The following is a 15,194-nucleotide window of genomic DNA, read 5'->3' as shown; positions in this document are numbered from 1 at the left end:
TAATTCCCCAGAGCAAGTCCAGCTCACACTCATTGGCAGGGGCTAAACTATTCCTTGATGCAATAAACAAATATTATTCCATTCCAGTCCAGAAGCGTAGTGGCAGCTGCACACTTATGAATGAGCCTTTCTGTTATTGTGAGGCCCTGACATTCTGTTAAGGATGTCAGTCATCTGTAGTGGTAGCTTACAGATTGCTATACAAAAGATGATGGTTTGACGCAGTGCCCTGCACAGCCATAAACTTGGCAGCTTTGATCCTACACTCAGAGACTGTATTTCTGCAGCCTTGGAGAAGTAAATTGAAGAACAACACGGAACACTGAAACACTACCGGGGAAATAAATAATATAGTGTAACACCAAGCAATACACTTTCTTTTTCAGCACTCACATCAGAACCATATAGCTAAAGCGGTTGACCGGGTCAGGGCGGAATGAAATCTTGCACACAATGGTTATCTCCTGTAATAAAGGTGCTCTTGTGCTGGATCTGGGATGGCCTCGTCTGTATTGTTGGCATTCACTATCCCCTGCATCTTGATGTTGCATTGAGATTATACCATGTAATCTTAGCAGGGCTGGCAGTAGAAGGGAATGAACAAGATGAATCAGGAGAATTGGATGCTACTGCAGTGGATATGTACACTATAGCCATAAAACTAAAAAATACATGTTGTTTGATTCTGTGTGTTTTAAATACCACACAATGAACCACATGGCATGACAATTGCTAAATTCCCTGTGTATGTTGCTCTGTTTTTCCCGTATATAGAATATGACCTCTACAAACAGAGCAGCATAATAATGGTCCTCCTGCATCTGTACATGTTATTGTTTGAGGAAATGAAACACTGACAATCATACTGTTTCATTATCTTTGTTTGAATAAAGCCAGGCAGCAAAGTGAAAGCCGTGAAGAGGATATTAATCAGAAGGTTTCCATCTTGTTGGCCATGGCAGCCAGGGCCAACAAGATGATCATACACATAAATAACAGGCCGAGCAGCGGGGCTGGTCAGAGGACGTACAAGGGCAGGAGGCAAAAGGCCAGACATTGAATTAGACGGTAGTTTTGAGTTAAATTAATCCTGTCTTCAACTCAGATTTACTGGATCGTGAAAGGGGTTTTCTGGTAACATGACTTCTGAAACAAATTAATAACTTTAAGCGGTGTTTCTTATAACTAAACAGGGATCTTTTTCACATTACTTTGATTCAGCTGAACTGATTGATGTTCATTTAAAGCCTTGCTGGGAATACATTGGCTTCGTCTTGAAACTTAAGTAGTTCAAGGCATCATTACAATACGATACGGACACAATTGTCTTTTCATACTGTTAGGGTCATGTTGACTTACAGTAAATCAGTTTAATTTACTGAAGTAAAAGTAATAATGGGTTTTATTTGTAACGCACTTCATATTTGAAGACAAATCCCGAAGTGCTACAAGCAGTAAGTATAGAACAATATAAAACAGCAAAAGTATCAATTGCACACTGTTAAAATACTGTTACAAGTCAAAAGTCCTGCATTGAAAATGACTTAAAGCATTCAATGTAAAGGTAGTAAGATGTTCCCTGTGACCGCTATACTATTACATATTATATAATTGTATTATAATCACTTATGCATAATGTAAAATGTTTACTTGTCTAATAGGTTGTGGTTGAGTTTATTTTTGAACTATTTAGTATCATACTGCTACGGATTTTTTCAGTTATGTTTTATATTGCTAATTTAAATTATCAAATGGGATATTTAGCAGATCTTCACATTTGACAAGTTCGAACCGGCATCGACGTAAACAAACAAGTTGCATGAAAATATAAAAAAGGAAGTAGCCTATACATATTACTTTAGTTATATATTTTTATTTAAAGTGCACCTATCATGCTATTTTTAGGCAATAGCATAGGTCTCAGATATATAAAAATATATAAAAAACATGTCTATGAAGTTTTTTGCTCAAAATACCAAACAGATCACCCATTCTAGCCATGCCTCATATCCCTCTATTTCACTTCCTGTTTCAAAAGTGCTGATTTGGGGTAGAAAGCTTTAAAAAAAGAAATGTATAAAAAAAACAAGGAGGGGGCTGAGCTCATGCGGGAGATGCTACAGGCAGATACTGCGGTGATGAAACGCCATATCATGGATTATCAAGGATTATTTCTGAAACAGTATGGAGCTCAAAGGCTTTCTCTCTTGCCGGTTATACCACAAGGTGAGTTCCTTTTTATTTCCTGCTTCTTCACACACATGGGCCGTGTCTCAATTCAGGGGCTGCACCCTTCGGAGTGCGCAGCCTATGCGGTCCACGGAGGACCCAGCCCACGTAGACCGGGTAGGCTGGACCGAGCGGCCTACAAAATGAGACGGTTTTATGGGCATAGATATGTCTCATAATTATTTGTGTGAACATAACAATAATTTGTGTGTAAATATGTGATTTGTAAATGCAAAACACCATCCACAAATGCATTTAAAAGATTTGCAAACTCACAAATAAATGTGCAAGTGTAAAATGGATCTGCAAATACGCTAAATATTTTCACAAATAAAAAAAAGATCTGTGAATATTTCTTTAACATTTACAACTTTCGATTAAGCATTTGTGAATCCATTTTGACCAAAAATGCGCTTGCGGATCTCAAATCTCTGCTCGTGGATCTCACATTTCTGCTTGTGGATCGTCTTTTTACATACACGGAATTTTGAGACATATTTTCCGCTGGTCTCCGGCTAAAATCTACTCGTGTCACTCGGTTATTTTTCGGAAACCACGTGATGGCCTGCTGATGAGGACATTTCCGCATGATTTCAAAGTAAGAGCATGATGGTTTGTTTAATGCGCTGTTTTTTTATTATAATGAACAGCGGAACGTTAGATGCATTCTTATCATCATCATCATCATGTTATAGTGACATGACATCATCAATTATCATCATCATCATGTTATAGTGATACAGTTAGTTTGTGTTAGTTTATTGGTTCAATATAGCATATATCGAGCACTTTCGTTGATGTTGAAGTACAGGCTATATATAGCCTACGCCACTTTCGGGTCACGGGGGAGCAGCTGGCAGCCCAGATAAAACTCTTTCTTCATTGTGTGTTGTGTATTCAGTCAAGCGGGTCAAAGTTACAAAGCACTTCATATTTTATTAATCGGCCTAATTTTACCTTACTAGTGCAGTAATACAGTAATCTGTAGAAAAGCACCGTATTTAGATTAGCCTTCAGAGTAACGCTACATTACATGTTATAATATTCATCGTGTCTTTTCTACTGTATATGCAGGGGTGCACATAACTGGTACGCAGGTACGAATGCCCGGCAACAATCTGAAATGCGTACCGTCACTTGTGTCACAAAGCCCATTTGCGTACCGACGTAGGCTACTTGTGAAGCTTTTCCAGAAGACGGTTAGATCACCAGAAGACAGAGTCGGTCTCCGTGTGCACAGACAGGGCTGCTGTTAACGTCGGTCCGTACAACGGAATTGTGCCAAAACTACGCCAACCGGCTGCGGAGGGAGACACTCTTCCCCCCCCCCTCCCCTCTTCACTGGAGAACTGCGCTAAAACAGCTGATCACAACGTTCACGCTCTGTGGTCATGAAGTACTCCACTAGCACCCCCCTGCCAGCTGCTCCCCCTGGGATCCGAAAGTGGCGTATAGCCTGTAGTTCAACATCAATGAAAGTGCTCGATATATGCTGTATTGAACCAATAAACTAACACAAACTAACTGTATCACTAAAACATGATGATGATGGTGATAAAGAATGCATCTAACGTTCCGCTGTTCATTATAATACAAAAACAGAGCATTAAACAAACCATCATGCTCTTACTTTGAAATCATGCGGAAATGTCGTCATCAGCAGGCCATCACATGGTTTCCGAAAATAAGTGACACGAGTAGATTTTAGCCGAGACTGGCGGAAAATATGTCTCAAAATTCCGTGTGTGTAAAAAGACGGTCCACAAGCAGAAATGTGAGATCCGCGAGCAGAGATTTGAGATCCGCAAGCGCATTTTTGGTCGACAAATACAAAATGGATTCACAAATGCCTGATCGAAAGTTGTAAATGTTAAAGAGATATTCACAGATCTTTTTTTTATTTGTGAAAATATTTAGCGTATTTGCAGATCCGTTTTAGACTTGCACATTTATTTGTGAGTTTGTAAATCTTTTAAACACATTTGTGGATGGTGTTTTACATTTACAAATCACATATTTACACACAAATTATTTTTATGTTCACACAAATAATTATGAGACATATTTATGCCCATACGGTCTAGCCTACCGAGCGCTTCGTATTTACGTCACGTGATACGCGCTGTTCGTTTGCGCTGCTCCAGCAGCCTGCTAGCAAATTAGCTTACAAGCTAACTCAGCTGAAAAGGATCCAGAATCTTTACTTTTACATTTTTTGGAGATCACCGTCGGCGATGAATTAAAGAGGACCATGGCCAGGTAAATAAGATGAAGCTGTTCCTTTAGCCCCCAGTAATGTTACATTAGTAAGTTAACAAGTAAATTATATATAGCTGATGTAATTTAATAATATTATTTCATATTTAAAATAAGTCTTAATTTTTCTGTACTAATAAAACAATGTTTTTTAAATGAACAAAAGCATGTTGTATAGATTGATTCTTAACAATATCAGTGTTCTAATCTTAATAGCTGTGATTATAACAGTTTATATTCTCCTTCTTCCCCTAAACCTGCCCAGATGATGTCCCACTGACCCCAGGTCAGCACCTCCAGGTCCAGCAGCACCGTGCCCCCCCGCTCTGCTGAAATACACTATTAAACATTTTCTATGAGCTATTTCTTGTATTAATAAAATTCAACTGAAGACAGTTTAATGACCGAGAGATATCCTATTATTCCACTGATTATGTACACATGTTGTAAATAATGGTTAAAACCTCAGTAAGTGAAATAAACAATGTGTTTAACAATTACAATTTAATATTGTATTTTCATCTTATCACAAAGTAGAGGTAAGAATATATCCATCCTCTCTCTGCAGCTTCATGTCTTCTATTATTATAACTTTCATCATTGAGACAGAGGATATCACTCATGTACTTTAACATCACCAGCAGTAACACAAATATCAGCAAAAGTGTGTTTATCAAGTTGTTTATTTGTATTATATGTGCAGCAAGTATATAGAAGCAGCTGTTTGGGGAATCAGACAGACTCAAGCTATAATCGTTAGATATCTATTAAAAGAAAGGACACATACAAAATCTAATTCTGAAAGTAAGACACAAGACTGTAGGATGGCAGTAAGCAGAGGTCTGGGTGGAGGATGTTTCTGATCGCCGTTTTGCTTTCTTCAGCACCACGGGGGGTCCAGGTGGAGGGAGCTCTGTCCTGATGAGCCGCTGGGGTTAGGAGTCCTTCTCCAGCACCACAGAGGTCCAGGTGGATAGCAGCTCTGTCCTGATGATCCGCTGGGGTTAGGAGTCCTTCTCCAGCACCACAGGGGTCCAGGTGGATGGAGCTCTGTCCTGATGAGCCGCTGGGGTTAGGAGTCCTTCTCCAGCACCACAGGGGTCCAGGTGGATAGCAGCTCTGTCCTGATGATCCGCTGGGGTTAGGAGTCCTTCTCCAGCACCACAGGGGTCCAGGTGGATGGAGCTCTGTCCTGATGAGCCGCTGGGGTTAGGAGTCCTTCTCCAGCACCACAGGGGTCCAGGTGGATGGCAGCTCTGTCCTGATGATCCGCTGGGGTTAGGAGTCCTTCTCCAGCAGATCCATTTCTCCAGAATTGTCCTAATTACAGAGAAAAACAAAAAAGTGAATTAATCATATTAAACACCGGGTTGCAAAAGTATTATTGCAAAATGTAACTAAGCATTTCAGACAAACAATCCCTAAAGGATCATTTAAAAATGATTTACTGTTCTGGTTTTAAAAAAACTAAAGAGAAGAAATGACAGTCACAGCTTGCATCCCTTTGATAGCACAAACTAACATCAAGCAAAAGGCTGCTGTCTATTTGTGATTGTCTTATTATTATGGGATTAGGATAAATTAAATACACTTTAACCTAAATAAAAGATGATCAAATCTGGTGGAAATATTGAAATTAGGCTTTTTTTTTGCCGTACCTCAAAGCAGCATGAGCTGAATAAAAAGGTTGTAATTTTGTCCCAAAGTTCAATAAACAGTACAAAATTGGAACATGTCAGAGAAATAAATAAAGCGAACAGCAGCTACACGTCAGGGTAGCGTTTTATAAATCCCATCGTACTGTAGGCTATACCGGTCTAAATGTGTTCACTTTGGTCTATTTATGTAACATAAAGTATAACTTATCTATAACAGAGCCAAGATCTCTGTATGACTTTAGTAAACTTCTGAACTGAATTAAAAATAAGTGTAAACAACAGTGCAGTACTGTTACTAGCTAGTTAGCGTCACATATTTATCCGCATTATTTAACAAAAATGTACGTTTTAATGCCCCTTGGGTTTGACGTTAGTTAATTTAAAGTAAGTTAAAACCCAATACTCACATTTATTAGTGATTCCTCCGCATGCTGCTGCTTTTAAATCCACTCTGCTGGGGAGACCGGAAGCCATTTCATTTGAAAAAACCGCCCTCGTCCCTGCGCGCATTGCACCCTGGGATATGGTAGGCCGCGGAGTGTACATCAGATGTATCCTTCAAATTGGGGAAAAGTAGGCTGCATTCGTGGGCCGCATTCGGAGGAGTCTCGTCTTTTTTTTAAATTGGGACAGCCTTCTTTCGGCGGAAGTGACGTAACCCGTCTACGAATAGAGAGGCGAAGTCCCTCCCCTTCCGAAAGCCTCCATGGGACCCCGGAAGCGGAAAATTATACATTGAAGTCAATGGAGAGAGAAAGGTTATCTTTTGATCCCGTTTGAATTGTGCCACGAATGACACATATGATGTTTGTCAATTTAAAAGAACATTTTGCAAGTCAAAAAAATAAAAATGTGTCGTAAAACTGTGAAGTTACACATTTTTTCGTGTGAAACCGCTCAGTGAACTACAGGTCTCTCGTCTCGCACAATACGCGTCACCAACATAAAGATGGCCGTCACGTTAGCACATTTCACCACATTCTTTCAGAATGAGAATAAAAGTATTTTACGAGGTGAAAATCACTACAAGTCTGGGCACGTTGAGAGCTGTACCTATATGAAAGGGGAGTTAGTCGGTTCTGTAAGAGCCAGCATGCGGGACCGGCTTTACAAGGTTTCGGTGAGTAATATGAGTGCAATGACAACATTAGCTAACAAGGTACAGTAACGTGTTTTGTTTTAACAACTAGTTTTCTCCTTAAGAACTTCGTGGTCTCTGTGTATGCTGTGGATAACATTAGTGTTCACAAGAACAAGGTACACTCCCGTGTTTTGTTTTAGTTGCTCTTCAGATTGAAGCGGCCAGTTTTATATCGACAATACTGTATGTGTGATCTCCTTTTTGTCGTTGTGTCATTTGAGTTTATTTGCTGTGTGTCGATTCAAGGATTTTGGTTATCTAGGCACAGCTGTGTGTGACTCCCTCTGGTACACCGGTATGTGTTTTCCTAATGTAGAGAGCATTGATTCATTAATTAACTACACACTGAGTCTAGATCCTGACCAAATCCTTTTTTATTGTTGATCAAATGTTTTAAAAAAAATGTATTCATACACATTTAGAAAAATACAATGTACAATCACAACCAATACAACACAAATGACAAAAAATACAGAAAAAACAAACAATAACAACAGACAAGAGGACAAAACTATGGAAAAATAAACCCTCCCACCCCCAGATCCGGACCATCCTTGTATTATTGCTCATTCAATCTATTATAGCATGCTAACAAATGGTACTTACTTTATTTTTACAGATCTGCATGGGAGACGATGGCGCGATGCAGAGCGCTGTCTGTGATTGTGCACAGGAGATGTACAAATGCAGCCACGCTGCAGCATTGGCAATATTTGCCATGTGGCAGATCAGCTCCACAGATGTTGAGTGCCAGTGGAGGAAGCCTGGCACTTCCAAAGTAGTCCAGCCGGTGTCTCAACTTTACCAACAGCGAGAGGAGACATACAACCCACTGGCCAGAGACATCGCCAACTGTCAACTGGGGGGTTGTAAACGAGGCCGAAGGGGTGAAGGCTTTTGTGGAGGCCTATCAAGTGACAGTGTTCGAATCGAGTCTGGTCTCTTTGTGAGTGAGTCGGGTGTTCTGGGAGCATCACCCGATGGACTTGTGCAGCCATCTGCCCTGCTGGAGGTGAAGTGTCCACACAGCCAGAGGAACATGACCATCGCGGAGGCAGTCCAGTTACCATCCTTCTGTCTCCGTGAGGAGGGTGGGTCATATATTCTCAAGGAGAATCACCCATACTGGCACCAGGTCCAAGGGCAGCTGCACATCACAGACCGGAGTCTCTGCTACTTTGTTGTGTGGACCACGAAGGAGGCGATCATCATCCCCATCCCCAAAGACCCTGCATGGCATGGAAATCTCCTCCTCCTGGAACAATTCTACACCCAGCATATTGTTGGCCATATTGTTGGCCAGTAGAGAGGAGGACATTTCAATAAACATACTCTTAACACCCTCGGACTCTGCGTTGTGTTTCGTATGTGTGATGGGGTGTTATGCAGAGGGGAGGAAAACAGGACACAGCAGATTGGGATTGTGGTGGAGATGCTGAGCAGTTATTTAATTGTTGCATGTAATTATTATTATACTGTGTGCTTCTTAGTTATTCCATCTTTTGCTGTAACATGGATCTGTATGTAACTCTATATTTACTTGTTATCTACCACACTTCCTTCTACATCATACACCATCATTATACATGATGGTGTATATAGGATATATATATTTGTATACATATCTGTAAATTGTATAATTTTATTTAAACGTCTTTTTGATCTCTCAAACTTAGTAAGATTGACAATAAAGTTGACTTTGAAAAATATATATATTCTTTATGAAAATAGTTGACTGTTGTCAAATGAATCCAAATGAAACGTTGGACTGAACTACAACTACGCCTTTAAATCTCTACGGACTGTTTTTCAGTGGGATGGCAAGTTCCTATCTTTAAACATTTATTAGTTTTTTCTCAGAACAGATTTGATTTTATGAAGTTAATTTAACTTTGCCGACCATGTAAGGTCATCATTAAAAGGTACAATCAATTTGTTTAGGGTTGACTAAAATAATGAAAAACATTCATTTGGATAATTTACTGACAGAATAAGAAACTCAATGATGCTCTACTCACCTGTTCCCTTTTTATAAAGTGAAACAGTTGAAACGATAGATTTTAGTAAACTTAAAAACAACCTTCTCCAAAAGCTATCAAGGAATATACCGAATACTTGTTTTAGAACTTTATTACATATTTTTATATAAATAGTTTGAATGATCCATAATTGACAGAAGCTTGTGTTTACACTGACCTGTTACTCATATATTAATGTCTTTGTAACTTCAGTAAACCACTACCTCACTAATTTCTTTCATTCATCACGGTTCAGTAAACTAAGTGATACATGAACCAGTTTAATCATTATAATAACGTAGGATTGCAACTCTTTGAAAATGTAGGTGGCTCTTAAAAGAGCTGTTGTGTTTGGGTGTGCTGGTCTCAGGTCAGTCTAAGCCCTCTCTCCGCGGATGCGGCGGGCCAGCTGGATGTCCTTGGGCATGATGGGGACCCTCTTTGCTTGGTTCATCTTACTGGGGGGCAGCTACATGGATGTCGATGCAGTCCACAATCATTGCGCAGTTGAAGGCAGAATGAATTTATTATTGACTCCGAATGAAGCACAACTTCATGTCATACAATACAATGACTTTATTTGTAATTGTGTAAAAAAATATGAGCATTGATTAGCAAGCAGGACCTGCAGGAACAGAGAATGGTGATGGAGCTGGGAAGAGAGAAGAATAAAGAAAACAGATTAACTTTATTATCGGATATTAAAAATTCAATTTCAAAACAAGTTGCCACTCCTACAGTTTTCTAGTATGTAAAGATGATTTCACATGACCTATGCAAAATATCACACTCAATACATGTGTGTCTCTGGGGGGTGCATTGTGCCTTTGATGTATATAAATAATATACCATAACCAAATACTATTACGTACAGTGGAAATCAGGTTGCCAGAGCAGGTCAGTGTGCATGTTCCTCAACGTCTCAGCAGTTACAGGTGAGGTAAAGAAAATAAAAGAGAAAAAGGTCAGAAACAACACTTTAAAGTAACAACACTTTGAATAATGATCTCTTCTAACAATTTTCTCTCAATAAGCACACAACGACTGTCTTTCCAACAAACAGATTGTCATCACAATGAAACACGTCCAGAAGAATGTCATGCAAAGCTCCATGCCTGCCTTCGACTCTCCCTGAACTGCTTCCTTAGCACCCGGTGGAGGGCGCAGTAGGCTACTCTTCAAAAGTTTCACGAAATACTTACCATCATGTTTGGTTACTGTTTAACATTTTGGTTTACTTCATGTAATACAATAATAACTTCATGGTAAGGCTACTAAAAATGACAAGGCTAAGTAATGTAATGCTAACTAACGTGCTCGCTACTCGTCGCTACTAGCTAGGTAGCTAACTTGACTATGTTCCATGCACAACATGTATATTACCTATGATATTACCTGATATGTCTGATCCAGCGACTCCTGGTCCTTTCATCAGACGGGAATCGATAGAAGGAGCAAGTGGTATGATCACTTTTATGACTACAACCTGGTACAAAGCACACAGGCATCTTGTAAAAGTGAATTTATTTTTAGCGATCTATCATTTATTGGAGGGAATAAATCAGTTATGAGATCTTCTTCTTCTTCGCTTTAATTACGAGTCTTATTATAAATCACCGAGCATGCCTGTGACATCACTTACGCGACCCAGAATGGGATTTGGGATTTGGGATTTGTAGTCTTTGTAGTAGCGTATTTTTCATAGTATTATATTTCAGCAGTTTTACGACAAAATGTGACTTTTTTGACATGGAAATGATTGTTTAAGATTGACAAACATCATATGTGTAGTTCGTGGCACAATTCAAACGGGATCAAAAGATACGTGTTCTCTCTCCATTGAATTCAATGTAAATTTTTCGCTTCCGGGGTCCCATGGTCCGGAAGTAGATGGGCGTGACTTCGCCTCTCCATGCACCCTTCGAAGGATGCAACCCCTGAATTGAGACACGGCCATGCTCTCTCCAGTACAGGTTAGCTTTGAGTGTTAGCGATGCTAATGTAAACATGCACCGACAATTTTACGTCCAAAACAGTCGGGCATTGTTTCTGATAGCAGTTTCTGATAGGGCCGTGGGTGTAAAGCCAGCCTACATTTCCGATATGACGTCATATTGGACGCAAATCTGGATCAGCTCCGTTGTAGCCGTGTTGTTAAACCGTACACCCCAGCACGTGCACTCCGCTCTGCATCAACCAAACGGCTCGCTGCACCCTCGCTGCGAAGGGGACCCAAGTTCCCATCAGCAAAAACACGTGGGTTTGCTATCCTGGCTCCAAAATGGTGGAATGAGCTCCCCATTGACATCAGGACAGCAGATAGCTTACACAGCTTCCGGCGCAGACTGAAAACTCATCTCTTTCGACTCCACTTCGAGCGATAGAATAGAACTATTAACAAAGCACTTATATACTAATAAAGGGCTGGCTTATCTAAAGCCAGTTGAGTAGCACTTGAAATGTTTTTGCTCTATGAAGCCTGTTTTTGCTCTGATGTACTTATATGATTCTGTTTTCTTCAAGTTTGTATTTTGTAGGTCGAACGCACTTATTGTAAGTCGCTTTGGATAAAAGCGTCAGCTAAATGCAATGTAATGTAATGTAGCCCCGTTTTTAGAGATTTGGGTACGGAGGAAAAGAGAGAGGGTTTTATTTTCTGGCGCTGCGTGAGTTCCCCGACACACCGGGGACACATTTATGTGTAAAAGACATCAAAAAGTGCATTTTGCATGATAGGTCCCCTTCAACCTTTAATACACTTCTTGAATTAGCTATCTTCCTCTGCTTCAGAATGAGTGAAATATATAAGTCTGTGAAATTACACATTTATATTAAATTCCCTTAGAAAACTCGTTTTTCTTGCTGTCTTATTTCTTTAATATGATTCTAAATGAAATGTACTTGTTTATTATTCGTTATTCTTTAAGCAGTATAAAGTATCTACATTTGACAAAAAGTGTATGTTATAACTACAAAATGATTATTTCACATATTATTGTTACTTTGATGGTACTTCTTTTCTATAGTTTTCTGCCTGTTGAAAGAGCCCAGCACATAGCACGCGGGACTGGTTGACGTTTTGTCCCCCGGAAGTGTTTCTCATTATCCAACGAGGTCATAATGGCTGCTCGCTGCATGTGAAGGGGTCGAAACAAGAGCCGGCTTAATGAGTGGAGAACATGTATAAAACGCCATGTTGCAGACTGTCAGGTAACACAAGAGGCAATGTGATATGTCGGGTTGCATACAGCTGAATTTCGAAGTTGTAATAATCTGCGTCTGCTAAATGCAACCTTTGAAGCTAAGGCGGAAGCGGAATGCTAACTAGCACATAGCTATCCGGATAGCACCTGAGATGTTTTGTAAGAGGCTAGCAGTGACCTTAAATAGAAGTCAACTGCACCGAAATTAATGTATGACTGACTGGCTTGATAACGACAACATGTTGGCTATTTTGTATAAAACGTATGTTAGCAAACAACGTACAAAGCTAAGGTTCATAGCAATGTTCATTTCATTTCAAACCTTTATTTAACCAGATTGGTCCCATTGAGATCATAGATCTCTTTTTCAAGGGAATGTTGATACCCATTTTATAACCTGTGACGATATGATGGGGGAACATGCGTGTATATACCCTGTATTATTAGCTGTATCTCTACTTATGAAGTGCCAATCGGAAGAGTATAGCTGTATTGATATTGAACTGATAACATCTGACAGGCATAAACTGGGTATAATGCACAGTAGTCTTTTTTGGTATGATCATGCTCTGATTTATGCCCAACACATTGTTTGTGTATGCTGCTTATAGTTAAGTCATATACATTATTTGTTGTCTTTTTGTATCCAATGTTTCTATTTTTACCATGTACACTTACACTACCTATACTTCAGATTTCATACTACATGCATTTTATAATGCAACCCAACCTAGATTAGTCAGAGCTATTTGTCTGCTTATATTTGTATGATTCATAATGTTAACATGAGTTAGGCTTTTTAATATATAAAATATGCACCTTATTTGCACTCTATTGTTATATTGGACTTGTATATTTTCACCCTTTCCACTTTTCATTGCAATTACTGAAGGCAATTTCGCTTTTCCCTCGCCCAAAAGTGTTATCATACTTACTTGACGTTGCATATACGATTGGATCCATGTTTTTTGTCTTGTTTCTTTGTTCATGTGTGTTTATTGGTTTAACAAAGTTAAACTAAATCAAGAGTATTTATTTTGGTGACTAAACATTGCATTTTACTTTTTTTTTTAGGTTTGGTTGGTCTAAGTGTGAAACAGAAATTAGTCCTAAATGTTCCTCAATGTAACCAGAGTGCTCGTAACCTCATTCAGCTGCACAGAAGGGATCCATCAAACTGGCTGACGTACCAGCACCTGATCTTCCTGAAACGCCAGGTATTTTGCACTGGGCCCAATATATAATTGTTTGTTTTCTATACCGTTTTATAGTACCTCTCAATATATGATCCCATCCATCACCTTGTGCATCTGGTTTTCCTTTCAGTATGTAATTAAGAACAGCGAGCTTCACCAACGTGCCATCCCGAAGCAGGCTCCCGCCCTGACCATAGTGAATGAGAGGGAAGACACCATTGAAAGACAGGTGCAGAGAATACCAACTATTGATCCTGCGGACAGACATACTGTGTCACAGCCAGAGGATGTCAACAGTGAAGCACAGCCTGGAATATCCACCTTGAAGCCCGTTACAGAAGATGCAGCAGAACAGAGAGATTCTGTGTCCGGTACAGTTGGGACATCCCATGAGACTCCCCATGTCCATGTGGAGACGGATAAAGCAAAGGAGGAACGTCTAGACAGACAGTGGAAGCAGCTCAAGGTCATTGTGGCTGACTTGCCGGATGTCTACGCCAAGCTAGCCAAAATCAAACTCACAGGTAAATGACATGACCTTTTCTGTCATATAATATGAAGTGTTTACATTAGGAGGCGGATGCATGCAAGCAATAACCTGAAATGCATTGAGAACTTCATTACTACATATTAGGGGTGTAACGGTTCACAAACATTTCGGTTCGGTACGTACCTCGGTTTTTAGGTCACGGTTCGGTATGTTTTCGGTACAGCAGAAACAATTATCACAAAACATAAAATATATATTTTTAATTATTATTAAACTGTGAATAATGTATTCACTCAAATAAATACAAAATAAAATAAACATTAAGGTGCAGCATTTCGATGAACTGAAATCATCTGTATTTGAACTGTACTGTACTAGTACTCACAAAACAAACTATTAGTTTTGGGTTTTTGATTATTATTAAACTGAATATTCACTCAAATAAATACAAAATATAATAAAATAAACATTAAGGTGCAGCATTTCGATGAACTGAAATAATCTGTATTTGAACTGTACTGTACTAGCACCTAAGCAGCCAGTTTGACATTATGACTTGCTTGTCATTGTATTTTCATGTTTTTTTTAAAAGAAAAATGAACTTGTCCACATTGCTTGCTGAAAGGGCAGATCTGCTGGCACTAACAATGTCTCCTGCTGTGGAGAACACCCTCTCTCTAGGGACAAAGGTAGCCGATACAGCCAGGTAGCGCTTTGCTAACATGGCAACATAAGGATATTTGGTGTTTGTAATAGCTTTGGCTCGGTCTGAACTCTCTGCGAGTGGTGGAGGCTTAAATGCTAGCGGGAGTTGGGTTTGCACTTCAGTCTTTTTTCTTTTGGTACCGGTGATATTCATGTTCGGGTGATGCCTTTTGAAATGAGTGCAAGTTTGATGTATTGCCAGCCGCGTAACCAATGTTAGTTGAACAATGCCGACAAACAGCTTTCGTTCGGTCCACCTGTCCTTGTCCGTCATCCTTGTACGTAACTGCGAAACCAA

At 39.6% G+C, this 15,194-nt stretch overlaps 1 protein-coding gene across 2 annotated transcripts in view; it reads left to right on the top strand.

Moving 5' to 3' along the window:
* The first annotated feature begins 6,685 nt into the window (after nucleotides 1–6,685).
* The window catches only part of LOC117547419 (protoheme IX farnesyltransferase, mitochondrial), a 45,977-nt gene continuing 37,468 nt past the window's right edge, over nucleotides 6,686–15,194 (top strand). The window contains exons 1-4 of one of the 2 annotated variants that reach the window (XM_034218175.1): nucleotides 6,686–6,812; nucleotides 11,215–11,275; nucleotides 13,580–13,722; nucleotides 13,832–14,225. In XM_034218175.1, the coding sequence (XP_034074066.1) occupies nucleotides 6,693–6,812; nucleotides 11,215–11,275; nucleotides 13,580–13,722; nucleotides 13,832–14,225 (718 nt within the window). In that variant the 5' untranslated portion in view covers nucleotides 6,686–6,692. Of the gene's footprint in view, nucleotides 6,813–11,214; nucleotides 11,276–12,345; nucleotides 12,513–13,579; nucleotides 13,723–13,831; nucleotides 14,226–15,194 lie in introns of those variants that run through there. The other variant, XM_034218176.1, reaches the window with a different exon arrangement.

The sequence above is a fragment of the Gymnodraco acuticeps genome, unplaced genomic scaffold, assembly GCF_902827175.1.
Source record: "Gymnodraco acuticeps unplaced genomic scaffold, fGymAcu1.1, whole genome shotgun sequence".
In the NCBI taxonomy this organism is placed as follows: domain Eukaryota; kingdom Metazoa; phylum Chordata; class Actinopteri; order Perciformes; family Bathydraconidae; genus Gymnodraco; species Gymnodraco acuticeps.
Note: the sequence above shows the minus strand (reverse complement) of the source record. Positions and strands in the feature narration are given on the sequence as shown.